The sequence below is a fragment of the Triturus cristatus genome, chromosome 2_2, assembly GCF_964204655.1.
Source record: "Triturus cristatus chromosome 2_2, aTriCri1.1, whole genome shotgun sequence".
In the NCBI taxonomy this organism is placed as follows: Eukaryota; Metazoa; Chordata; class Amphibia; order Caudata; family Salamandridae; genus Triturus; species Triturus cristatus.
In genome coordinates this window covers 220,255,800-220,283,534 of record NC_140582.1, presented here as the reverse complement: position 1 = coordinate 220,283,534, position 27,735 = coordinate 220,255,800, and the positions used below count along the sequence as shown (strand labels likewise).

Sequence of the window (27,735 nt, the reverse complement as noted above, 5' to 3'; positions counted from 1 at the left end):
AATCCTTAAGATAACACTGGCCTTGGACTGGTTGGTTGCACGGATGCACGCACAAGTTGACTGGCTTTCTTTTTCTAGAGTCCTAGGTAACCTTGGGAGGAACCATTGGCAGGCATCTGGCTCCTGCCAGACTCAGGGCCTTATTACGAGTTTGGCGGTCTGTCAACCGCTGCCAGCTCGGCGGACTGACCGCTGAATTACGAGTTGTGCGGATTGATATTGTAAAGACCACGGCTGAACCACCGACACTGCTAGCCATCCGCAGACAGCTGGGATCGCAGTCGGAGAAAAGCAGCTGCTATAGGATGGTACAGAGGAGTTTCACTGCCGTCCACATTACGAGCTGTCTTTCTGACGACCCGAACACGGGGGTGGGACCGCCAGCTTCAAGTAGGCGGAAACGAAGGATTTGGAATGCATACTCACCCCTTCCTGTTCTTACTGTCAGAGTTCGACGTGGATCCCTTTCTCCAGGTCACCCCTTCACAGCAGCAGCTTCACCCGGAGGAATGCGGCCCTGTTTGTGGTGATCTACAGGTAAGTCCCTTTTATACCATATACACATTGCCTGGAACGCCCACATATGGGCCAGAGTCCAGCAATGGGTGGGTGGTATTTTTCCACATGTATGATGAATATGTAAGCATTCAACACATATGCAGTCTAAAGGCTCACACAGGCATTCATATATATGGAAAACCATTCCCCACTGCCGCAAGACTGCCACAGCCGCACTGCAGACACCATGGTCAACTCGTAATACAGCAGTCGGAAGACCACTGGGACTGCGGTCTTCTAGAGGCCACGGAGTTCAGTTGGTCGGACTGCCAAACTCGTAATAAGGCCCTCAATACTTCAGTCACTCATGCACTAATTGCTGTCCAGAGATTTGTCGGACAATCCAGAATTCAAAAACTTCCCAGCAGTGCAATGCTCCTCATAACTTTCAAAAACACTTAGGGCCTGATTATGAGTCTGGTAGTCCAAGTACCACAAGGCTTGAGAGGCGCAGTGGTGGCAGTCCAGCCACCACCACACCGCCACTCTGGCACTTCGACTGCCCTATTACAAATAGGGTAGGCGGACCTCCAATGCAGTACGGATGCCGCCAGGGTACTGCCGTTCCCTGCCAGTCGTGCGGCAGTGTGGAGGCAGCAATATGCTTTGCCGGATCGCCGCGGTCTCACCAAGCATAATACACGAGAAACACTCGTAATCTGGCAGGTGGCGGTGCGGGAGCGGGTCGCCGGCATTGCGGTCATCTCCTTCACTGCCAAAATCAGGCCCTTTAACAGGGTAGATACACTGAGGTTTGGGCAGAAGGCACACCATATAGTTCCAACATTTCAATGCAATACATAGAGTCTTTTAATTTTAAGTCATACCATGACACTTTTAACAGATGAATTACCTCTACAAACTGGATCAGCCCCTTCCCATCGCCCTCTTCCATTGCAAACAGCGGTGGGGTTTTCGCTCTCAGCATGGTAACCGTTCTGGCACTCATAGACCACCACACTCCCATAGGTTGTGTTGCTGTAAGGGCCTGTTGACGCATTCGGAAAAGTTGGAGGAGCACCACATTCCACGGCTGCAGTAACAACATGATTAATGCAAACTGTTAAAAAACACATTTTTGAAAGCTACACTTCCGACACTGAGATGCTTTTCGAGAAGCAATTAATAATGTACAGGGAACCTATACAATAAAGCGCTGCATATGTTGTTACCGGAGATATACAGGTGATTAGAGAGAAAAAAGAAAACGTGTACCACGTTACTGTTGACCACTGTACAGTTATATATGCTTTGGTGTTGTCTCTGTCTATGTCCACTGTTTTGTGGGTTTGGTTTTGGTGATAACGAAGCAATTATGCTGGCATTAGAAAAACAAGCATTGGCAAAGGAAGTCGTGCTTGCCTGATGATGGTTAAGAAAGTAAGTTACTGGCAGTGGAGAAAGGAGGCAATGCTTGCAGGAATAAATCCCAGTAATACAAAAAATCTAAACAAATGGCTTGTATAAAAAAGAAATAAGAAAGGTGTGGGGTTGGAAAAATGGGCACGTGTGATAAAGAGTAGTGAAGGGTGATAGACTGCAATGAGGGGCGCTATGGTGCAGGAGGCACAATGGTGCAGGCGGGAGTGTAAGGGGACAGACTGAAGTGGTGAGGCTTAATGCAGTGGGAGGTGGGCAGGAAGAGAGACTAAATGAGAGAAAGAGTCTCCAACGGGGAGAGACAAAGAGTGGCAGCACAATGGAAGGAGCAGGTAGGAGCAGACTCATGGGAGAAGCAACACAGACGCTGCCATGGAGTTCTAAAGGAAAAATAATTAAGAAACTTGCAAAAGGAAAATGAGATGCCTGACATCAGCAGTGGAAGCATACACTCAACTAATCAAAAATAATGAGACAGAAAGTCTCCTCTGGGCAAGAGAAACAAGAGAATGTAGGGAAAGCCAACTATTCAAGAACAGAAAGCAAAAATAGACAGGAAATCCATTCAATCAGTAAGTGTTAAGTATTGGTTAGAATGCTGTCTACAACAGAAAGCTAGAGTTTCTGTAGCAAGTCTGCAACTAGTACCCTACATTTGATACAGTTAGGTAAAGCACACCCTCAAAATGGACAATGAACCACAAACACTGACAGACTCAAACGGAGGATGAAACCAGTACTTAATTTGAGCCTGTGGTTTCTGGTGCTCAGCACCGGCACTTAATCATCAACACAGGGGCTTTTCATGAGCAACAGTTAAGGACACATTCATTTATGTAAGGCACGGGTGGATAAAGTGATTTGCCCAGAATCACAGGATGTTGAGCTGACCCTTAGACTCGAACCTGGTTCCCCAGCTCCGAAGTCAGCAGCTCTGGCCATTACCCAACATCCTCTCTTCCCACTTTCATTGTTAGTAGTTGGTTCTGTCTTAGGCGGCGCTAACAGGAGAAATGGGCTGGTGCAAGCCGCCTCATGAGGAGAGCCTCAGCAATTATTGTTTTACAAATTAACCACTGGATGAAAAGTCAAAATATTTTATAAGCGTAGTTCAATATCAGGTGATCCTTGCAAAACATGAAAAATAAATAATAAAATAGTAATGTGCTGGCCAGCTTCTATTTTATCAGTCTGTCTGTCACCCAGTAGGCTAGCTACCAAAAGGCCTGCTAACATCCTGTGCATGCTTTTGACTGATGAAAATTGTTAAGATTATGTCACATAATAAGTCGGTCTGAGAGAATAAACTAGTTTATGCAATGGCAGTGAAAATAAATGCGGAACAATACCATTTTATTTGGTGAAATTATTCTATACACATTCACATATTTATTGCTACAACACAAATGTCAAATTGCAGTTTACGACCACTGTAGAGTGAATTTGGCTTTAGAAAAACAATGTTAACTGCCAGGCAGATTGCATATTACAATACATTAATTCATTAATTCATTATCCTTTTGGGTACAAAGCCTCTTCAAAGTGATTTTACCTTAATGCATACGTCTACCCCCTGGCATCCTGGTTTTGGTTAAATACCTTTTTTAACCAAACACACATTAGCAAAGGCCATGACATAAACCATATATGCAGATTCACAGAAGGTAATATGCTGTTTATTACCATTTTTGAGGGATGGTAGGGATATCATGACCCACTCCTTTGTGAGCCTTGACCCCTTCCCACACTCACACACCCAACAAAGCTAATACATATTATTTCACACTCTGCGCATCTGCTTATGTGCTATTTAAAATAGCCTGGCCTCAGAGAGGATAGATTAGGGATCTGTGCGAACTAAAACTTTTGTTACTTGAATATTTGTTTGTTAAAGTGTGAAATGTGTGGACTTTAATAAGTGCCTCTCTATGTGTGTGTGTGTGTGTGTGTGTGTGTGTGTGTGTGTGTGCATGCGTGTGTGTGTGTGTGTGTGCTCAAAACAAGTGTATTGGCACAACTGTGTGCTTTAACACACTTTTGTATGCAGAAGCACAGATAGTGTACAGCAAAGTATGATTTCTACACAAATATTTTCACAATACCACAAGTGCATGCACAGTAACATGTATAAACTAACACAAATATGCGCATTACAAATCCCATGCTTTTGTACAGTAACACAGGTAAGTGCAATGCAACACATGGATGTGCGTTGTAACACACAACTACACATTAGCACACGTGTATATAGTGGAACTAATATGTGCGTGCAGAACCACAAGAATAACGTTTGACCAGAGAATAAGCTTTGGCGCTAAAATGTGACGTAGGACCCTGCAGGCCATCTGAAGGCATGTGGACAATTTCTCTTAATTCGTTTGGGCGGATCAGACAGTCCTTTCAAAGCCATGCGCTCAAGCTGCAACATTAATCCATACATTTTAATGCAAAGCTGCTCCATTAAATAATTGCACTAAATGGGGCAGATGATGAATCTGCTGTCTTTTTTTGAAACAGGTTCTTGTTCTTTGAAGGTCCTTGTTTCAGTTTTCGGTCGAGTCCCACAAAACATTCCGACATGCCTGTGCAGGGGTTCAAGCAAGATGAAGGACTTCTTGCCTGATACACGGCAGTCTCCAGGAACACGGATCCTCCCATGGTCTGAGTGGTGAGTATGGGGACCTTCCTGGACAAATGTGTAGCGCCCAGGAAACAGCAGTCGAAGCGCGTAGTCTTTTATGTTTCTTTATTCAGTTAGTTTCCAATAAGCGAACCCGCAGGAAGCGGCAAGCTCAACAGCATAACAGGTAGAGAAATGAACAGTGACTAACATTCTAGAATACAGAGGGAAGGAATACATTGAAAGAGAAGAAAGACCTAATAGAATGTTACACATCTTCCCCTTATAGAAAGAACAAAATATATATATATATATATATATATATATATATTTTTTTTTTTTTTAAACAAGTCAACAAAAGGAATTTTCAATAACATAAGATATTAAACATATGAACACAGTATCATCATTTTTTTTCTTTCTTTTAAATCAAGACATGACAAAATCCTTAAAGTGAGCAGGTAGCTTACAAATTCTCCTAGAAGCTAACGCAGGATTAAAACAAGGAGAACTATGTGAAGAACAGGGGTTGCTAGTACCATTCTGAGAAAGAGAAGTAGACGTGTTATTAGTTTCATGTGGAGAAGGAGCAGTGGACGTGTTATTAGTTTCATGTTGAGAAGGGAAAACTGGATTTTCAAACAAAATGTAATCATCAGAATCAGAAGTAACAACAGTTTTAGCATGAATCATGACTTGTTCTTCTGAAATGGGAACAATTCTGCTCTTGTTCCACCATCTTCCATCCTCAAGAAGACAAGAACTCAAACCAACCTTCCGAATTTTGTAAGGAGATGTAAAGGAAGATTCTCCTTTTTTGATACTAAAAGGTTTTTTAATCAATACCCATGATTCAGGAATAAACTCTTTGGTTTGAGAATGTTTGCGAACGTCAAAATGAGCCTTCTGCTTGCTTTGTGCTAAAGTAACAGTTTGACGTATTAAATTATTTTTCCTTGAATCATTGAGTCCGTCAGAAAATGAAGAATATCTTTCCAACCATGAAGGTAAGAGTGAAGTACGACATTTTCTGCCCCTCAATAACTCAAAGAGAGTGAAACCAATTGTCGAGTGAGGTGACACATGATAAGAACTGACTTTTTCCTTAAGAAAAAGTTTAACATCTAAACCAGAAGAAAGAGCAGTTTGAATTCCTTCTTTAAGAAAGCGATTAGCTCTTTCAACAAGACCATTAGCTGCCGGACTATACAAAGCTACTTGAATATGTTTGATATCCATGGAGCTCAAAAAATCTTTCATGGCATTTGAAACAAAATGAGTTCCATTGTCTGTGACTAATTCTTTGGGCGGACCTTCAAGTGAAATGACAGACTTGAGAAATTGCAAAACAGATTGAGTTGAAACTGACTCCACGAAAGAAAAATAGATCCATTTAGAAAAATGGTCAATCGAAACCAATAAAAACTTTGAAGAACTCGGTAAGAGGTAGAATGGACCAGCAAAATCTAAAGCAATTTTGGACCAGGGACTGTCTGGGAGAGGAACAGGACGCAGGGGATTTTGAGTAGTTCTCCAATGTTTGTTTGAGATTACACATTGAGGGCAAACATCTATAAAAGAGGATACTTGAGCATTTAGAGAAGGCCACCAATAATTTTCTCTGATTTTTTTACAAGTGGCAGTGACCCCAAGGTAACCTGCATGTGCGATAGAAATGATTCTATTCCTAAGAGATGAAGGAGGGATAAAACACCCATTTCTAGTACAAATGTTATTTTCCAATGATAATTCTGAAGCAACCTGAGCATAGGATTTTAAATCATTGGGAACATTGCGAATTTGATCGGTGGAAGAGGCTTCAACCCAATCTTTTTCAGAAATAGTACCATTAGATATAGAAGAAGCATCAATTGATGCCACTACACAATCAAACTCATCAATATTATCATCAACTTGTGGTAAAGGAAGGCGAGAAAGGCAATCAGCTCTGAAATTTTTCCTGCCTTGTATATATTTAATGGTGAAATTATATTCTTGCAACTTAGAAAGAATACGTACAAGACGAGTAGAGGCTTTGCCAAGTCCATCACCTTGTAAAAGGTAGACAAGAGGTTTGTGGTCAGTAAAAATAGAAAAAGGGCAACCCCAGAGATAGGTCTTAAATTTGGAAACAGCCCAAACACAGGCTAATGCCTCCCTCTCAATTGTACTGTACCTCGATTCAGCAGTAGACACAGATCTTGATGCAAAAGCAACTGTATGATCTTTACCAAAACTTTGTTGACCAAAAACAGCACCAAGACCATTAAGACTTGCATCAACAGTGATAGTGCAATGAAGACCATGAACATAAGGACTAAGAGCAGGAGCATTGACGACTAACTTTTTGATGTTGATGAAAGCTGTATTGACATCATCAGACCAAACAAAGGCAGAACCTTTTTTTAGAAGAGATCTCAATGGTTGTATACATGAGGAATAATCTGATACAAAACGAGCGTAATATTCGCATAGACCTAGAAACGATCTCAGCACATCTTTGTCAGATGGAGGTGGAGCTTTAATGATGGCTTCCACATTGCTAAATTTCGGTTTGATGCCTTCGGGTGTGATGCTATGACCTAAGTAATCAATTTGATCAGCTAAAATTTTGCATTTATCAGGCTGAACAGTGATACCTCTTGCAGACAAAATGGAAAAAACTTTGTTCAAAGTATCTAAGTGTGATTCTTTAGACTCAGTAAAAACAAGAATATCATCCTGAAAGGCCTGTACATTTTCAACATCTTTAAATAAGACGTCCATAACTTTTTGGAATACTGAGGCAGCTGAGGCTACGCCGAAAGGTAGTCTCAAGTATTTATACGCACCGAAAGGAGTAACAAAGGTGGTGAGTTTTTGAGAATCAACATGTAATGGTATTTGGTGATATGCTGAATGTAAATCGATTGTAGAGAAGTACTTTGCATGACCAATGTTTGAAAGCATTTGTTGGATGTGAGGTAGAAGATGACAGTCAACTATGATGTTGCGGTTCAATGATCTTAAGTCCACGCAAAGATGAAGATTTCCATTTTTTTCTTTGCGAGAACAATGGGAGAGACCCATTCAGAGGAATCAGTTGTTGCGATAATGCTCTCTGCGGAAAGTTTCTCCAACTGTTTTTTTTTTTTTTTTTTTTTCTTTTTTTTAAAACCTTTATTGACATTTTAATCAGTTACACATATGGGCCTACAACCCCCGGGGCCGGCCGCTAAACAGTCAGAATAACAGAGCAGGGCTATCACAGTCAGTACCTCGGGGAGCAAAATCTCGTCGCTAGCATACTCTCAGTCTCTGAACAGCCCAAGTAGGAGACCAGGATACTAAAGGTTTGCATTTTATAATAGAAAAGGATGGAAGGATCAGGTGCCAAGCAGTTTCCCAGCAGCGAAAAATGGCAGGCAGAGCGATGAACGTCAACAATATCCAGCAGTCTATCTTAGCAATGGCGCTTGAAACAGGAAGTTCAGGATGTGAAGAAAGGACACGGCCATTTGCGCCTGCAAGCCCCTGCCCCAAGACCCAGGAAACTCCACGGAAATTATGGCACTCCGAAAACAGCAGTGATTAACAACAAGGGAGTTCTATCATGCTGATCCCAGAAAAGGACAGGGAAGAATAAGAGAAGAAAAAGAGGCCATAGAAAAAGGAGGTGAAAGACTAAAGAACCCCCCCCCCAACCCCCCACCCTGCACCTCTGCAGATGAGTACGGCGCCCCTCCCCCCAGCAGTGTGCCTGTCGCCCCGGAACCAGACCCGAAATATAGAAGAAACAGAGAAAAGGAGTGGGAAAAGAGCCCCCACCAGACGGGGGGGTAGAGAGAGTATTAATAAACTGGAGGAGGGCCTACAAAACACGCCCCCGGCTTCTCCCTCCCGCACCATACGTTGTCCCATAAAGCATACAATAAAGAACACCAAATCGACCCCGTCAAAAAAGGAGAAAGGAGCATTACGTACTTGGTACACTAACAGTTATGCCGTGTGAACACACAACTCCCGAGCCCGCCCGCCTAGTAGGTGACCACCTCTGAAGGGTCAGCCTCATCCTTGGCCACTCTTTGTAAACCCACCCATGCATACCCCTCGTCCCAGTGCCATGTCCAATGTTACCAGGGAGAGAAGTGTCCAATAAAACTCAGGAAGCGACACACACAGGTAGGGTAGAGGGCTCTGAAGATCGACACAGTCAGTTCTATGGAGGATCGTCTTTCCCAGTGCCGAGCCAGGATTTACACTGCACACCAGGCCCAGGAAGGCGGAATCAGCCAGGGCGGGCGACCGTAGCCTGGATGTTGCCCGGGTCGTCGGAGGCCGCGCACGGGACAAGGCCACCACCCCCCACTCAAGCCCGAGACCTCCGGAACCGACCAGATCCACCGTCAGCTGATCGCACGTTAACATACTGTCCGGAGAGTCCAGGCGTGCACTATTCACCGGGGCGGCCACGACACTGTCCCCCCGTGCGCGGTGTAACAAGTCCCAGTGTACCTGGGGATAGGCAGGCGGCAACTGTTCCGACGCTAATGTCACTACATCGAGCTTGCTCCCCAACACCCAGGCGCCGTGAATCAAGGTGGAGTGAAGGGCACCGAGAGCCTCGAGAAGGTCACCGTACCCCAGTACAGCTCCCGGCGCTCGCTCCGCTACGCTCCTCAGAGTCGCACCCTCCCAATCCTGCTGAAACCCAGTGTACAGGATGGTGGACTCTGTCGTACCAAAATGGCCGCTGGGTAGGTCCATCCCAGATCGGGACCGGGACTCAGACACAAGCGCCTCGGGTTCCATGGCACTGGTAACAGGGTTCCGAGGGCAGGCAAACAATGTGTCCGGTGTGTGGTCACGGGCCACAGTCGCCCCCACCACGGACCAGCGCCCGCGAAAATCCGGGAGCGGCCCGCAAGAATCGGGGCAAGGTACGGGCGGCGTCCGGGCAGCTCACCGGCGAAGGATGAAGCAATCACCGGAGAGTCTTGGAGTTGCCACTTCGGGCACGCACGCGTTCAGCTACGCTTAGTGGTGGGAGCGACCTCGGCGAAGCGCAGTCCGGCATTCGCACCACTCCGGTAGTCCGACCCCACCCAGTCACCAAAGGCCGCTGTTGTTGCACTGCCGCCCGGCCACGGCGTCCACCCGAGGTCCCGGCTCCAGGGCCGCACAGGCCGCAAACTTCAGACGGACATTTCTCCGGCGGTACCGCTGCCAGAAACTTCGGGGTCACACGGCCGGTCGCCGCTCGCGTTCACCAACACGGGTAGATAGCGCAGGCTAAGGATCTCGTGCAGGATATCTGTGCGGGGTGCGGAGGTTCACGGAGCCGGGAGCCTACGCTGCCGTCCCGGTCGCCATCTTGGCTCCTCCTCCTCCAACTGTTTTTTAAGATCATTTCTGACACTGATAGGAACAGGTCTAACTTTGTGGGTAACAGGTGTAGCATTATTCTTGAGTCTAATGACATGCTCAAAACCCTTTATGTTACCAATTTTGTCAGTAAAGACAGAAGGAATTTTTTTTTTAAGGGTATCAATAGTACACAAATCTCCAACATTAGTATCGATGGCCAGTATTGGAAGATCTCCTAAAACGATAGGATTTTTATGACTAGGTTTAAGAATTATACCTAATTTGGCTAAGTCCTTCCAACCTACTAGGTTTCTGCCTCTGACTGCAACATATACTTTAGTAAATCAATGTCCTTTTCACCAAAAGCCTTTGGAGAGATGTCCGGAGCTTGAAGTGTGATGGAATAACCCCAGGTGTCATAAAAAGTGGAATCAGCTAACACAGTGATAGGGGCTCCTGAATCAGTCATGACTTGTAAAGGTTTATCAATAATAACGGCTTGGCAAAGGGGATGTTCACACTCAGTAGAATCAAGGGATTCATCAATAGATAAAAGGAGATTTGAAAATGTATTGGTACAATCAGAGACAGAAGATACGGAAGGTGAAAGAGATGAGTTTTGTAATTCAACATTGTGAATTTTGACTACTGGAAAAGAATGGCGAGATTTACAAAACTCTTGAAAATGACCAGTTTTCTTGCATTTGCCACATTTTCTACTCAAGGCAGGACATGAAGGAAAATTTTCAATGTGATTTTTGTTACCACAGAGAAAGCAAAAAGTTTTTTTTAATTCTTTGCTCATTTTGATGGCAGAAACATTAGAAAACTCTGAATTTTCAGAAACATAGGAAATAGGAGAATGACTCTCTTGGCCTGACAATGCTTATGAAGAGACAATAGAACGCTCAATAATTTTCCCTATATCAATAACTTCTGATAAGGAAGGATTACGACAAGTTAAGAGACGTTCTTGCATTTTTTTAAAAAAACAATTAAAAACAAATTGATCTCAAATGGAGATGTCAGTATAATTGTCAAATTCACCAGTAGAGGCAAGAACCCGAAGAGCAGCTACATATTCTTCAACAGATTCGTCGCTGGCTTGTTTCCTTTTAAAGAAGCTATGTCTCTCCAAAAGAACATTTAGTTCATCTGAAAATTGTTTCTTGAGCTTGCTTATTGCTTCAATGTACAAATTCCAGGTGCCATCACCGGAGGGTCTAGGAAAAGGAGGTAAATTGTCAAAAATCTTCTGAGCAGCAACACCCAAATGGTTGTAAAGAAGAGCGTGTTTTCTTTCTGGAGAAAATTCCTTTCCATCAATAGCCACCAGATAATTTTCAAAAATATGAATCCATTGTTTCCATTCAATTTCCGGTTTGCCAGGTCTTTGTAAAAACGGAGGAGGATGTAACGCGCTATCTGAAGCAGACATGGCGATTCTCAGTAAAATGAGACTGTAATATGGTGAATCCTTGTTAATGGAAATAAAATATTGTTGACTATATTTCTGCTGCTGCTTTGAAATAAATCTCCTTATCTATATATATATATATATATATATATATATATATATATATATATATATATATATATATATTTATTTATTTTTTTTGTTTTTTAAATATATATATATAACTCTAGAAATGATAAAGTAGAGAAAAACAAATCCTTTGTATTAAAATTTTCAGATATATTCCAGAGACAGAAAGTGGAACAAAGGCTCAAAAGAATGTTCACAAGTAAAGTTCCAAGGGAAAACAATATGTGGTATACTTCTGTTGCCAATAAGCCTTTGTTAACAATAATGCTGGTTAGAAATAAGCCTCTGTCATCAAGAATGCTGGTTGGAACGTTGGAACAAACACTTAAGAATGTTCATCTTTTACAATATTCAATACAAAAGAGCAACTCGTGGAACACTTCTGTTGCAAAATTCCAAAGAATGCAGCCTTTTAGAACATTTTTGCAGTCAGCACGCGTATTCACTAAGGAATTCCAAAGCGCGTGAAGAAATTACCATTCTATCCACCGGAATGCAGGAAACAGCTTTGTTGCTAGGCAGCATGCAAGAAGCGCGTAAACAAAGCGCATTTAGAGCAAGGCAGCTCACGTTGGTTGCTAGGGAGCGCGTCTGTACTCAGCGCGTGAAGAATAGCACGCGATAGATGGTGCCTCGCGCTATTGTAACCGTTAGCCTCACGCTACAATATTTCCAAGCAAAACAAACTCAGCGCATAAAATAAAGCAAGCCGACCTGAAAGGGGCGTGTCCTCCTGCGGGTCCGTAAAGGAAACAAAGTAACACTGGTAAAGTTTCCATGCGAAGAGGCTCTTTATGGAGTAACGAAGCTTCCGAGTGAAAGAGGCGAAGGCAAGAAATCTCTCTTTCAACCCCACTCCTGGTACCAAGATGTAGCGCACAGGAAACAGCAGTTTAAGCGCGTAGTCTTTTATGTTTCTTTATTCAGTTAGTTTCCAATAAGCGAACCCGCAGGAAGCGGCAAGCTCAACAGCATAACAGGTAGAGAAATGAACAGTGACTAACATTCTAGAATACAGAGGGAAGGAATGCATTGAAAGAGAAGAAAGACCTAATAGAATGTTACAAAATGGCAGAGGGAGTTTGTGCTTGCAGCCCCAGAACAAATGGGAACCATAGGTGAGAGATGGTTGCTCGTCTCCCATTGGCCGCAAGGAGCAGCCACTTGCGGTATGTTGTGACATCAAGTCTTTCATCTTCCGGCACGGTTTGATCGATCTCTCTTGTCTCCTGCCGGGGGACTTGCTGGCCTGAGCTCCCCAGTGACTTCCTCGCAGTGCTCAGACCACTTACCTGCTAGTATCTTCAGCATCTATCATCCATGTCGGCTTGAAGGCGAACCAGCAGCTGTTCTTTGCTTAAGCATTATCGGGGGCTGCACACACGTGCGCCAAATTAGAAGCCATGACTGAAAGCATTCTCTCATCCATCCTCGAAAACGTTACTACAATGAGCTCCAAACTGACTGCCTTTGACACTACTATCACAGACATGAAGGAAGACATCAAGTTCCTAAGATCGTATCTTTGCATATGCACCTGCATCTCGACTCGAAGGATAAACAGATGGATGAACTGGACCAACTCTACAGCCGGACTAGGGCACTGAAATACAGAGGCTGCAGAGAAAAGTTTCAGACTTAGAAGAGCGCTTTCGCAGAGATAACATCTGACTGTACGGATTACCATAAAGCATGGAACAGGTTGATTTGTTTGGATTCCTTCATAGCCTCTTGCCTGCTTTTCTTCATCTCATCTTCATGGAGCCCTTGGATTTCCAGAGGGTGCATAGACTGAGGGTATAATCTGCGCTTCAATCTAACACTCTCAGGGTCCTCTGAGCCATCAGCACGCCAGGGTCATCCTACAGGTAGCAAAAACGAAACGGGGCCCATTTCACATTGGAGAGTCAGTGATACACGTTACGGTGGACTTCTCTGACGACTCAGCGATTAAGTGAAAAGAACTACTAGCTCTACTCCCCCGACTGTTGAAGGAAGGGATCAAATATGGACTATTCAATCCAGTTATCATGATCATGACCATACAAGGCTGCACTTTGGAATTTGATGACCTGGAAATGCTTTCAGCCTTTCTTAGGCACTTGAAAGAATCCATGGATGCTAACCCTTCCCCAGAATCTACTACAGCCTGGATTTGGGCAAGCTAATACTAGGAAACTTAGTACCTACCAAGATCTACACAGATCGACCCAGCACCGACACTTCAACAGGGAGTGCTTGAATTGGGTGATACACGTATTGTCTCAAGAACGAGATAGGGACAAATCAAGGTCTCCATTGAAGAACAGCTCTACTCCTTCCCTGGAAAACCAATCTTCTATTCTTGAGCTGTTGGCTGTTAAGGCTATGGGTGTGTCAACCACAGGTAATCCTCAGGAGCGAAGACAGGATCCCACCATTCCCATAAGCATCCAAAGCCCTCCAAAATCAGAGTAATAGGATAGGCTTAGGAATACCCCAGGGAGTGATGAGACGACTCAGAACGACCAGGGAGAAGACGCAGCACGTGTTCAATCACAGGATGGAGACCCAAGTGTGCCTACTGAAAGAAAGATATGAGTGTTTAGGAAAATATACAGGTTAACATCTAAATAATGTTTATCTATACTAGTCTACTTTATAGCGTCAGATTATGCATGGTCTCCCACTCATCTTTTAGTTAGGGAGAAGTCTTTCTCAATTGAAGTAGTCGTCTCACAAAAATAAGTAATTTTCAGAATTTGAAGTCTTTCACTCTTAATCCGAGTGACGTGTAATTCGTAACAAATACAGTTCAAAAATAAAAGTTCTTAAATTCTTTGCAAAAGTGGATATCTGTGCTTATACTCCTGAAAGCCTTGGTACAACTTTGAAAGAGATTTCTCCTTATTAGGTTCATAAGGATGAGCATCAGATGGTCTGTTCTTCGTTCAATTCTTCAAACGCTATGAAAATATCTTTGTGTGTTTTGGTCGGGTTGTTTCTTCAGGGATACAAAGTTATTGCCATAAACCTATGAATATAGCTCGCTGTTTTCTTGGTGCAGTCTTTGTTCAAAAAGTAAAGAGGCCGTGGATTTGAACACGTTAATTGCTACATCAATTAGGTGATTGTTTTCTGCAGAATTTAAGATTGTACGTCTGCACGCTAAGGCCTTCAATTACCCGTTTCTTGTTACGGGAATAGTTTAGCATACGGAAGGCGAACGCGCTCAGTGAAGAGATTGTCTTTGATACCGGCACAAGCGGCGAGTTCACAAGGCAAGGTACGATAAGTTTCTTTGCACAGAATTTGTATGTACTCACAAAAGTTCTTGATTCGATATTCCGTAGTTCGTCTTGTACGGAATGGCGTTAGAGACAAAGAGTAAATAATTCCTTACGGGGTTGATTTAAATCCATGACGATTGTCTCGAAAGCCGTGCAGGGTAATCAGGGCGGGAGTTCCTCTCTGCACATTCAAAGTTCTCAGGCAACGGAGAGGTTCGGAAAAACACGGGAATTCAGGACCGGCAGGTTTCCAACGTTTCTTGAAAGAAGCCAAGCAATTAGTGAGAGGGGTGGTTCCCAATCTGAATGGAAGGTCAGCTGGTTTCTCCTACGGCAGCGCGAGACCATACATAATCTCGTCACATTCCCAAGTGCATTGTGGTCATGGTAATGTGTAAGGAGAGTACAAGTCCTTTACTAGATGCAGGAAGCTAGGCGTGTAACATTGGTTATAGTGCAGGCAGCTTTGGACATGTACCAAGCTGACTGATTGTGCTAGGCCACACTCTCTGCTTCCAACGCATATCCTTTTTTGCATACGTGCTCTGGTTGGCTCTTTCTTTCTTGCAGTTGCCTCAGCCAATTTTATGTTCCTTTGGGATAATGGACTCTTGTTGCCTTTTCACATTGCATTGGGCCACACACTGACTACTGGCTGGCATGAAATCTTGCTTTCTTTGGAGATGGATTCTCTTCCCCTGGGAGGTGGGTGGGAGCAGGGAGTTAGTGGCAGGATCGGCTTTAAGTGGGACAGGTGGTACCCCAAAAATAAGGTGGAGATCTATACTCTCGGTTCTTATCGCCCTTACCCAACAGCCCCTTCTTGGACTGCCCCCTGTCTTTTACCCTGACTACTTCTATTGCCTAAAGGGGTCCCTTGGTGGCCGCGTATTAGGATTTGCACCACAGACTACAGCTTGACTGTTTTTAGCATAGGTACACATTGAGTAAGTCCATACATACTACATTGCCTCACCTGCCAGCTTCTGAGCTTTGTACGCTTTCCGCAAACCATTTTGTAGGATACACAAACTGTCTCTGTGGGGTTACAATCTGCTGTTGACTGCCTTCAAAAATACATTGTTCTAGTCCTCCTTCACAAGTTCGTGACAGGGTTTGAACGCATGGCAATAACCTCCCCACCACAGCGGGATCGAACACTTTGTGTCCTGTCACTAATTGCTAATGGCTTATACAATTCCATCAAATGTAAAAAGATTCTTATTCACCTCCGCCACCACATGACAGATGTTGCACTCTGGCAAGAGTTGCACTTACCCGCCAGCAAAATTGATAAACTACTGAGGTAATGGGTTGGAAGAGTGGTAGGGAGCAGCACATGACCAATAGCAGGCGCCGGTTGGAGAAAGAAAATCTAAAGTGTAATGCGCTTTCTACTTCAGCAGTGGAGAAAGCGCCAACTAAAATCAAATCGAGACACTATGAACGCGGCAAAAAGGCAGGGCACCTTTTAGCCTTTTAATTACGCCAACAGGATGCCCAGCTCTCTGTACCAGCCATATGTACACCGACAGTCAAAATAGTCAGCCACACAACTGACATCACAGAGGCCTATGAGTCTTTCTATGAACAGCTTTATGACTCCACCGGCGGGGAGACTATGTAGGTGGAAGAGCGATTCATGTCTTTCATCCATCGTCCAATCGTGACAGAAGAAGAGAAACACCTCCTAAAAGGGAAAATAACATTAGAGGAAATTAGCGATGCCATAGCCAGCCAAACTACATGTATTTCACAGAGTGAAGAGGGTTTTCGCTGGGAATTTCATAAGACATGCCAACCCCAGATGGTACAAATGCTATATCGAGACTTCCAGGAAGGGACTGAGTCCTGAAGTCTAGGCCCCATCTCTGAAAAAGCTAAAGTAACGGTACTTCCTAAGGAAAGGAAGGACTCACTTTAGTGTGGGTCTTATAAAACTATTTATATCCTGAATGTCATTGTCAAGGTTCTAGCCAGGTTCCTTGCCAATGGACTCCAGAAGATGATACCTTCCTGGATCTATGCCTCCCATGTAGGCTTTGTGGTGTGATGCTCATCACAGAACCATATGAATACCTTGGCAAACCTCCTTTGGGACTCTCAAATGCACATGAAAAACTGGTCACTATCTTTGGATGCAGAGAAGACGTGCAACTGGGTCGAATGGCTCTATCTTCGGGTTATGTATTATTATAACAATTGTCCAGTGGGACTCATTCAAAAATTGTATCTTCTTATGTATCTTAGAGGGAATCTAGAGTTACTCAGACTTCTTCATTGGGTTAAAATTAATTACAAAGGAGACAAAACACAGGACTGATATAGTTTGCATCTTGTAATGTTTTGACTCCAATCAAGTATAACAATTAACAAAATAAGTGATCATTGTGCAGATGTCGCAGTGCTCCAGTGGTGATTATATTTACAAAGAACATGGATAAAAGACACTATACAATTCCCAATGGTTGTATGCATTCATGGTGAATATTCATAACAGGGTTTGCATATGTCAGTATGGAATCTCTTGAAGTTGAAATACACACAACAACCAAGAGGGAGGGTTTGTGACTGTTAGGGTCTCTTTGGGTTGTGGCATGCTTTGGGCAGGACATTATTAACAAGGTACAATGGATTTATGGGGGGCAGACAGCACAGAAAGCTTTTGAACCACTGGCAACTGCAATCAGAACATCCCCGCATATTAAGGGCACACCTACCAGTGCTGGACGCTTAAAGTCTTTCCTTTATGCGGATGACATTCTGATGACTATCTATCGTCAACAGACATCTGCCCTGCTGAACACTTTTTCAGAGTTTTCCAGGATACTGGGTGAACTGTGGGAAGTACAAGGCGATGCAGATGGCTATAATCATGACCAGGACCTGTGTCCAGAGAGTGGGAATGAGATGGATCACGAAAGGTTTGAAATACCTAGGAGTGCGCCTAAACAGGAGTCTGTTAACTATGGCACAGGATAACTTATTACCCATAATTATCTCTGCATGTCTGGACTTCAAGAAGTGGTCCCATTATTTATGTATTGGGGCTTCTATAAATCCCCAGCTCACGTTCTCTCCTGCATACTGTAGACTAAAAGATTAAGGGCTTCATGTGGGGAGCGAGCAAACCCTGGCTTTGAATGCCCAGCCTATACGCACACAAAAAGGCGGAAGGGTTTTGCCTACCACAAATGGGTTTTCATTACTTAGCTAACCACCTACCACAAATGGCATTCTGGGCGGCGGCGATAAAAGATCCACCTATTAGGTGCCGGACAGAGAGACAAAGGTGTTACACTGTAGGGCTACCATTGATGCCCTTTACGTTGAAAAGTCTGAGTCACGGGTACTAACCAAGCCCATAACACTAAATAGTTTTGAGTCGGGTAACAGGCACAAATGTCCCTCAAATTAGATCCATAGCTTCTTGAGGCAGCTCCAATCTGGAACAATGTGAAGGTATGAACATGAGGGCAGACGGTCCATTGGTCGACATGGAAGGACATGGAACCCACTCGCTTGATGAGTTGCATTCAGGACCTACGTTCAAGTACTTCACAGACCTTTTCTCAGAGTATGGCCTTCTACAAGCATCCCAATGGCATTTAGGAAGGGACCCCAATATTACTTCCACCCTCATTGATCAGTGTCTACTCCGAGAAATGGAGTACCGTCAGGGGAGAAATGTTGCAATGGTGCAGTCTGCTTGTTGATGCCACCTCTTCACAGCCTACCCTGGAAACGTCCCAAATTCATTGTCAGGGAGTTGTAGGACACTCATAATCTCCCATGGCCTTGCTTCATTTCCATGATTCTGTCCTCAGGAAGGCACGGCTGAAGTTTGCATATTATAAACTGTTACGCAATTGATAATGGCCACTATTTAAATTGCATAAAGCTGGCCTGTTGCTGCATCAAATCTATTGAAGGTGAGGAATGCGATGCTGTGATATGCTACATATTCTATGGAATTTCTCCAAACTAACCGACTGCTGGTCAGATGTGTGGTCGACTCTTAGTGAACTGGAGAACATCAGGATACTCCCCTCAGTTAGACATTAGATGCTGTTACATGACATGACTAGCTGCAAGATTCCCTCTAAACATGGGAAACGTGGTTTCCAAGAGGGGAAACAACCTTTACAACGCAGTTATTACATCGCACTACCTTTACATAGCAGTCATTACATCGCAACATCCTTTACATCGCATGTCATTACAACACAGCCATTACATTGCATGTCGCTACAATGAATGTCATTACAACGCATGTCACTACAACGCAGGCATTACAGGGCAAGTCATTACAATGCATACCATTACAACGCATAGTACCCTTACACTATCCAACACTTACCCTACTGTTGCACTCACTGGAGTTAGAATAGTAATTTTTACCCCTACACTATCCAACACTTACCTTAAATGCAATGTAATGGTATGTATTGTAATGGTATGCCTTGTAAAGGTATAATGCGATGTAATGGATTGCGTTGTAAAGGTAGTTTCTGAAAATGCGATGTAATGGCATGCGATGTAAAAGAATGCATTGTAAAGGATGTTGCAATGTAAAAACTGCATTGTAAAGGCATGCGTTGTAAATGTATGCGTTGTAACATCATACATTCTTCCAAGATGATTGCCCACTGCCAAGCTTTGTATCCTCTGTCATTGGAGACAACCAACGGGTTGCTAGTGGAGCTGAATGGCACACGCAACTGACGAAAATTGCAGACTACAAATGGAACATCTATAGGATGAATGAACAACTGGATAACTATGCCTGATTACGGGAGTCATTGTCACGGAGAGGACTGGACTATGGATTGGCCCCCACCTTTCTATGGGTGCAACCTTCCTCAGTTGGTGTTCGGGCAGTCTGGGGCCTTTAATTATATGCTTGCTGTTGCCTGCCTCCCTGACTACTGACCAGCCGAAGGACGAGTCTCCCATTCTCCGTTTCCTTTCCGGTTAAAACACATTGTTATCAGACTGAAATTCTTAACAAGAGGGATGCCCTTCCCATCCAGGGCCAGAAACTCCAATAACAGACATTACCCGTATTATGATGCCTGAATAGGCCTTCCAGACAATAGAGTTGTGATGGGGCAGCATGATGAAGCACGGATCCCCTACCACCCTATGGAAGTGTAGGCTGGTTCCCTTCAGGGCTTCCCGGGGAGATGGAGATGGATCTGTCGGGGGACCAAGCCTTGAAGACTGTGATGAAGTGTCCCTGACCTAGGGGATAGGTTTCTGTTGTAAAGCGGAATGGGAAGGGCTTGCAGGGATACGTACTTATATGACATGGTCACTTGAAGGTACAGGCTGTTTGAGTGAGGCCCCCAGAGGACGTTGGATACACTACACACAACTCAAGGAATGGATTGTGCAGTTTCCTCCTGTCAGGTTTCCCTAGTTGAGGTTTATTACACTGTGTCTATGGGTTACATTTGTTTCTTGAGGATCATGTGGTTGATTACTTGTAATTTGCTATGCTTCTTGTAAAACTATTGTTGTTTACTGTATTGACCACTGTGCACGTTGTGTTTAAAACTTCAATAACGAATTGATGCAAAAAAAGGATAAATATTCAAACTATTGGAACACAGGCTGCAGGGGGGTGTACATTCGACTGGTGTGAAGAAGAGTGGAACTGAGCCATAGAATGTCTTAAACACCAGAATTAGAAGTTCATAAAGGGCTTGGTGCATTATGGTTAGCCCTCTAAAGTTAATAACGTTGTCCAAGGTAGATGGGCAAATAAAGGGGCAAAACAACAAGAACATGATTACGTTACTATATTATGCTCATGACAAGGTTGTTGATCAGCATGAGTGACGATTGATAGTATAAATATTCAGTAACGGTGTCTTCAGCTGAATAAAAAAAAATGGAGTGACATGCTGACAATCCTGGTGGAAGGAGATGGTAAGAGAGTGTCAAGGGAGGAACTAGATGGATCGAGATTGAGTGGTGGATGATGTGGAGAAAGGAAAGTAGATGATCGCATTCTTGCGGGAGTTTAGCAAGAGTGAACAGAGCACCAATCAATGCAAAATTACTGTTAGGTAGTGATACACTTGAGTCAGGAGGGTCAATGAGAAGGTGGTAAAGACAAATATCTGACAACAGAGATGCAGGCAAAACCATGCATGTTCTCCCTCCTATGCAAACCAACAGTAATTTTTAAAAAAACACAAGAACAACACAAAAGGTGAACGTACGCAAAAGCACACACATATTTCAAACAATAGAAATAAAACATAATTTCATGGCAAATCAGATTGGACAAAAACATTGCTAATGAATATTTACTTATTTCAAAATACTAGAAATATATGTCCTGTGCTAGTATTTTTCCCAAACAGGGTAAAAGTAAAGAATCATAGCATATGTTCCTCAGCATCGTCTATTGTACTACTGTCTATTGTAAAGTACAATAAGTAAAAATCACAAATCCCATCCTGAGACTCTTCTGGAAAATATCTATTATTATATATCAACCACACCGGTTAAGCTTTCCAACACAGACATAGAAACCAAAAGACAGCATCAACTGGTATAATGAGCTGATGGCCAAGCTGAAGTGAACTAGCAAGCGTAAAAGGCTAGTTCCACAAATCAGTGGCCAACGATGACAAGATCTGATGAGAGAGACACCTGAGAAGCTACTGTAAGGCAGTGAGGAGAGCAGAAAAGATCTACTTTGCTAAATGCGTTGGAGTTTCCTTAAACAGAAATAGTGGACTTTTGAGTGTCTTTTAGAAGATGACCTCCCAGGGGTGTCATGATATTCTATACAGGATGGTACCTGCCTTAACTCTGCTCATTTGACTTATTGATTATCCATATTCCACTTTACTACTCATCCTCCCCACTGAGAAAAGAAGAGATACGGCACTCCCACCAAAAACTAAAGCTTCAATCTGCCTGCAGACCCAGGTAAGGATTTGTCCATGATCAAGACATCCCCACTCCTAAAATAGGGTTTACCATCATTATTAATACCCCCCTACTTAAAGGAATTATGACCTGGTCTCCTAAAAACATGCAATCATCACACCTTTTCTGTAGAAGCTAATGACCCAAAGGTCTTTGCTAACTATAGTTTGAGCTCCAACATGTCTTACCAAGCTAAGATCTTGGAAAGGAAGGTTACGAAACATCAGCAAAATCACATCATGCCTGACCATTATTCCAGATTCATGCATACATGGGCCCTGAATCAGGTCTGGTAGATATCAGAGAAGGGCCCTTGCCAATTCTGGTTGCAAACAAGCAATCAACCATCATGTTTTGTGACTTCTCAGCTGCCAGTGACACAGTGGATCACAACACACTGTTGAGAAGGCTTGAGGAATAGGCTGAATTGGCTGAATTAGCCTTGGAATGAATTGGATTGTTCCTCTGCAACAGCAGTCAACAAGTTGAGTTTGGTTTATTAGAATCATTGCCATGTATTGTGGCATGCTGCTCTACTAGCATAACTCTACTTTTCACTACTTTGCGTCAAGGGGGAGCTCCATGGGTGGTAAAAGGGCATTCCCATGCAGCTACCCATAGGTTTTGTTACAAATCCCTATCTAAAGCATTGGCAGACAGGGATTTGTGCCAAAAACGTACGCCTACTCAAGGCGGCAAAAGTATTAAAGCATAGCTTTGTACTAGAAGGGAACCTATGCTTGACAGAACTTGAAAATCCTTGCACTCTGGTGCAAGGGTGTCTGCGTTGCTGCATGGCAGCCAAAAGTGTGCCAGCACTGGGAGAGAGAAATACAGCACCATATCATTGTTTTTATCTTTCTCAGTGACACAATGCTGCAACTTTGGTTGCTGTGCTGCATTAAGCCAACACGTAGAAAATTTGCCCCTTCAGTTGCAGAGGGGATAATCATCTAAACAGTTGCTGTACACTTGGTATAGAGGACTCCACTTCAAAATGAGCATTTTAGCTTTATCTTCTAGGATAAGTCTCCTCTAAGTGGAGCTGTAGTAATGGAGTACTTTCTAAGATGTATGAGGAACAATCTGCAGTCATTCCTTTCATATCATTTGAGGTTGTGCTACAGTAAGGTGACATTTGGTAATTGGCATAATCTTAAATATTAATTAGTCCTATTGAGTATTGTATTTGTATTATATAACGCTTTTGATGGCCTAAAGTGCTTGGTTCAGGTAGCTGGAATAAGCAACCAGATGGGATGTGTGACTGCTATTGTCCACACTAATAATTAGTTTTGCTCACAGAACGGATATTGGCATGCATGCGGCATCTAGCAGAAAGGAAAGAAGCTACCACATTTGCCACTCAATAATCTAAGTTGTTTTCACACAGACTCTTCTGTTCAGAGATCCTCTAGATGTTGGACTTAAACACTTTCAGAACTCAAGGAGGATTAATTTCCCTTGTTTCAGAGCCCTACAAGGTTATTACTTTATGGGCCTTTAAATATGTTTATTCCTAGGCAAATTTAACACGCAAGTGGTCCTTTGATTCCAGGCTCTACACTTGTGCCTCTTGCTCTTAAGATCGAACACAATATACAGTCCATGTGCATCTCCAACAATTTTGTATGGCTCCCACTTAGGAACTCTTTATAACATCAGTTGGTTTTTACTGATTTCTATTCTGAACACTTGTGGGAGATAGTATTTCCTGTTTAGTCCTTAAGAAGGTGGCAACTGTCTGCACACTCCACCGAAACACGCCAACGTATTCTGTGTACCTTATCTGTTCAACATTACGATACAATAGATATTTATCATTGTGCAATATCACGTATACAGTTTAATGATTATAACAGATTAGTATCATTTGAATAGGCATATGTGTATTGTCTTACTTGTTTCTCCCTTTGCATTTTTAAAGTTCTTTTAAGCTTTCATCCGTTCATATTATTTGTGCCGTATTGTGAAGACATAATTCTATGTTTTGAATTTATGTTAAATTGAGTGTTTTTCACTATTTATATGTCGAAAAAATTATCAGTTGTAGGCTGACGTATATTTTATATGTTTGATTAGTAAACCTGGTACAGTGTTGACAAACATGTCATTAAAGCTCTGTGCATTTTGGTGCCTTTGTAGTACCGGTATTGATTATAGGTGTCTAGTTGGACTGCAAGCTTGATGGTTCCTTGAGTATGTGGTTGCTTAGTATATGATTGTAAATCATTGACCTGACCTCCCATGGGGATATTGTATTTTACTGTCCAAAATGGTGCTCCGTCCCCTTGGTTTGTGGGGCCTCTCTCTCTCTTGTCATTCATTCACATAAATAATTAGTACACATGCCATTGTGACCATCAATCGTCTCTGCACCCAATCAAGAGGTCGAACTGTCAAAAAGGTCTGAGTTAAAGTTACACTGAAGTAAAAGTTGGAGCTTCACTCGAAAGAGTTATGGTGCACCAAGTGCAGGAGACCTGATCCATTATATGGATGACTTACATGTTACTGTTCAGCTCAGTGACATACACTGGCTGATCTCTAATTTATGGCACATTTCATATGTTAAGATGTTTTCCTCAGAAGCCCGTGGCCAGTGCTATCGAAGGCTGCATAGTGCCGAATACCAAGGCTACATAGTGTTGGTTCCATCTCATGCCACTTTAATCCACCACCGTACACTCCCTACCTCTTTATCTCAGCAGATTCTTTTTCATCCATTCTTTCTCATTTTATCACTGTTTTATCATCTTTCTTTCTCTCCCTCTTTTGTCCTTTTGTGTTTTTCTCTTTCTTGCCTGGATCAAAGTGCTGGCCCCTAAAATGAGTGCCAGCGGATCTCACCTGCAAACACGGGCTCAAATTAAGCACTGAATTTGTTTGTGACCCCAGCTGTATTTGAACCAGAGGTACAGAAGTGTCATTTATTTCTTTACTTCCTTATATGTTTTTCCATATTTTTACTCAAGGTTTTGTTTATTTCATACGAAATGGAAACTTGACAAGACGTGCTGTACATATCACAGACAATATAATACCTGGAACCAAGTAGATGATGTGTAAATTATTGTTAGTCTAGAGGGGCGATGGGACAGGTGAGTGGCATAAGAAGTATATTTTCTAAGAAACAACTACGCAGTAAAGTTATGATGTTGAACATTTTAGAACATCCTTAGTTATGAGAATGAAAAGTGTAAGAAGAGGGGGGGGAATAAAAAGAAGGGACTGGAGAATTGGTTTCATTGAAGAGGGAAGGCGAGTGAAGTGTTCAGGTGAAGGTAGCATGGGTACCATTGGCCCTGGTGCAAGCAAGGAAATTACGTCCCCTGTTGACTGGATGTGTAGTAAAGCACATCTATAATACAGACTCAGTGGACCTCTGTGCCCTAGTTCCACTACACCGGCTGCACTATTAATAGCTATGCCTCTGTAGTCAGTCCAAATGACAAACATTCTTACTCTTATAATTACCTCTGCAGACAAGGGTTGCACCATTCCATTGTCCTGTGCCGTTGCATTCAGCAGTGTGGTTTCCACTCTCAGAAATGTAACCGTTGTGGCATTCATACACAACCATGCTCTGATATATCGTGTTGTTGTGTGGTCTTGCTGATGCATTTGGAAGAGACGGAGGATCTCCACAGTCCACAGCTGCAGTGACATTAAAATACATTATTTAACCCCAGATCACAAGAGCAGTGACTAAACATTCTGAAGGCTTGTGTTAAGTAGTGTGGTTAGAAGAGGCCTTTAACACATGAGAAGTACTCTTCAGGATAATCAAATACATGTGACAAATAGCACCATACTCCACTGGGCAACTAGGTTCAAGTACCACCTTCTGCACTTAATCAAATTTTGTGATCATAGGCAAATACTTTCTTTCACTGGGCTGCCTTATATTTGAACTTCATATATGAGACCAACTTCAAGTAATTCTGTTCAGGAAGTAAACAATGCCAAAACCTATCTTAAACAGGTTTTAATCGACTATAATGTTGCTCAATCTATTGTCGCAATATAGGACATATATAGAGTGCACATTACAAATGACTTGACTCTTTGGACACTAATGGTATTGTCAGTGTGATACATTTTCTAGATTCTCTAGAACTCGGCCTGGAAAATAGTCTCTCTAGACCCACTGGCACTGAGGAGTTTGCCAATGATCCAATCTGAGTTGGAAAGCCAGTTGGACTGCAACCAGCCAGGTAACAATCAAGCGTGGGGAAATATCACAGGGATGATTAGTGGAATCCAAACCCTCTTTCCTCATAGAAAGGCACACTCAAGAACACTAGGAAACAATAGAAACCTTTTAAAGATTTATATTAAAATTAAAATCCAATTGTAACTGTAATAAAAAACAAACAGAATAGTAGATTCAATGTTTATGAGTAATGTGAACAGCAGGAAGTATTCCCACATAATGGCAGTTTAGATTTACATCAATCCTACTGTCATAACTTTGGCTTACTAAACTAAACTCAACATCAAAAGAAAAGCCAAATTCAAGATTCAATGATGGTTCACACTCTCATACCTGCTTCAAACAGGGAGGTTTTTGTTCAATATAATAGCGTAGTCTGCCATTCTCCTCTGCGCTAGAAGGAAGGCTGATACCCCCCAACAACTCAAGGCTAAATGCACCTCACGTTACCCTTCAGCAAAAGTAGGAGAAGTGGCTCTGCATGGCCTGTCTCATCTCTGATGTCTGATGCAAAGTTCTTCCTTCTTCACACTTTGTTCCTAAGTTATATAACATTATTTGACATTAAGCAATCTTTAGAATAAACAATTAGCAGAAAGGGGCAGGAAGCTCTTTTACTTATTTTCATTCTGTGAAACTGTGCTTTTTGAATTATAAAAATAATTAATCTTTATTCATGCGTAATAACAATTATTTCAAAGCAGAGAATGTAACTCAGTATAAACACTTAACAAGGGCAGGAGAGGGGCTATTTTGTGAATGTTTCTAAGTCCATGCTTAGAAACTACCACTTCAAATAAATGTGACTCCATGCAGTGAAATAATCTCATGTACTAAAATGAACACTTTCAGAATTCCAAGAAACACGATTTTATATTTTTATTTATTTATTATATGTGTACATGGCTTTTTTAAACAGTTTATATGCTCCATACTTTGATGGATTGGTTCATGGTCTGGCTCATAGGACAATATTGTACCCTTAGTTAGGTTCTAGCTTGGATCTCCCTATGAATTTGCTAACTAAAATGAATTTTTACTTTTGGTTGAACTACACTTTCCATTTAAAAGACATTGTTTGATTTGCTTATAACATTGGACCCCATGGACAGTCCTGCACCACTTAGCAAAGGCAGCTAAGGTCTGACAAGCAACATTTTATGCAGTTCCATCAGGGGGAACAAGTTCAGAAAATAAGGGGTGGATGGGGTTTTGGTTTCAACCATAGGAAGTTTTGCTTGCAGTTCCAGCAAATACCACTGAGTGAGATTACACCAAACTTGGCTCGAAAGTAGAAATTTATTCAGAGTTCTCTTTACTTTTGTTGGTTTGTTGTTAATATATTTTAATTCTTCTGTTACATAAAGGTGCCATATCAGCTTGAGAGGGTTTACACCTCTGTATATCATGGTCATTTTAGTCTGCACCAGGTACATTGAAAGGCCGCAGACCTAAATTCAAATAATCAAGGCTTTCTATTGGACTAAGCATCTTTCTGGTCAGAAATTAGACCACAGACACGAAGGGTCTGGTTGGCTGACTGCAAGAGAACATTTTACAAGAAACAGTGCACTTACTCTCTTTGCATCCTGCACAAAAGACCCAAAGAGGAAAACAATGGACTGGGATACAGCCTGAGAAATTGCCAGTGACTGAGATTAGTTTGAGCATTCCATCCATCACTTTGTTTTTTTGCAAACAAACCCCACCATTAAAATAAGTGGGCAAGGTGAGCATGCACTGACCTGCAGGCCTTAGTTTGCAGACCCCAAAAGGGCCCATAACAGAACAAAAATAAATAAAAAATTAGGCCATATCACAGGTATGCAACATTTACTCAAAATTACACCCA

At 42.6% G+C, this 27,735-nt stretch overlaps 1 protein-coding gene across 3 annotated transcripts in view; it reads right to left on the bottom strand.

Moving 5' to 3' along the window:
• Positions 1-27,735, bottom strand: part of SUSD1 (sushi domain containing 1) — a 611,958-nt gene that overhangs the window by 375,918 nt on the left and 208,305 nt on the right. For all 3 annotated transcript variants that reach the window (XM_085641265.1, XM_085641267.1, XM_085641266.1), the window contains 2 exons: positions 25,145-25,324; positions 1,412-1,591 (listed from right to left, as the gene is read on the bottom strand). In XM_085641265.1, the coding sequence (XP_085497391.1) occupies positions 1,412-1,591; positions 25,145-25,324 (360 nt within the window). The remainder of the gene's footprint in view (positions 1-1,411; positions 1,592-25,144; positions 25,325-27,735) is intronic.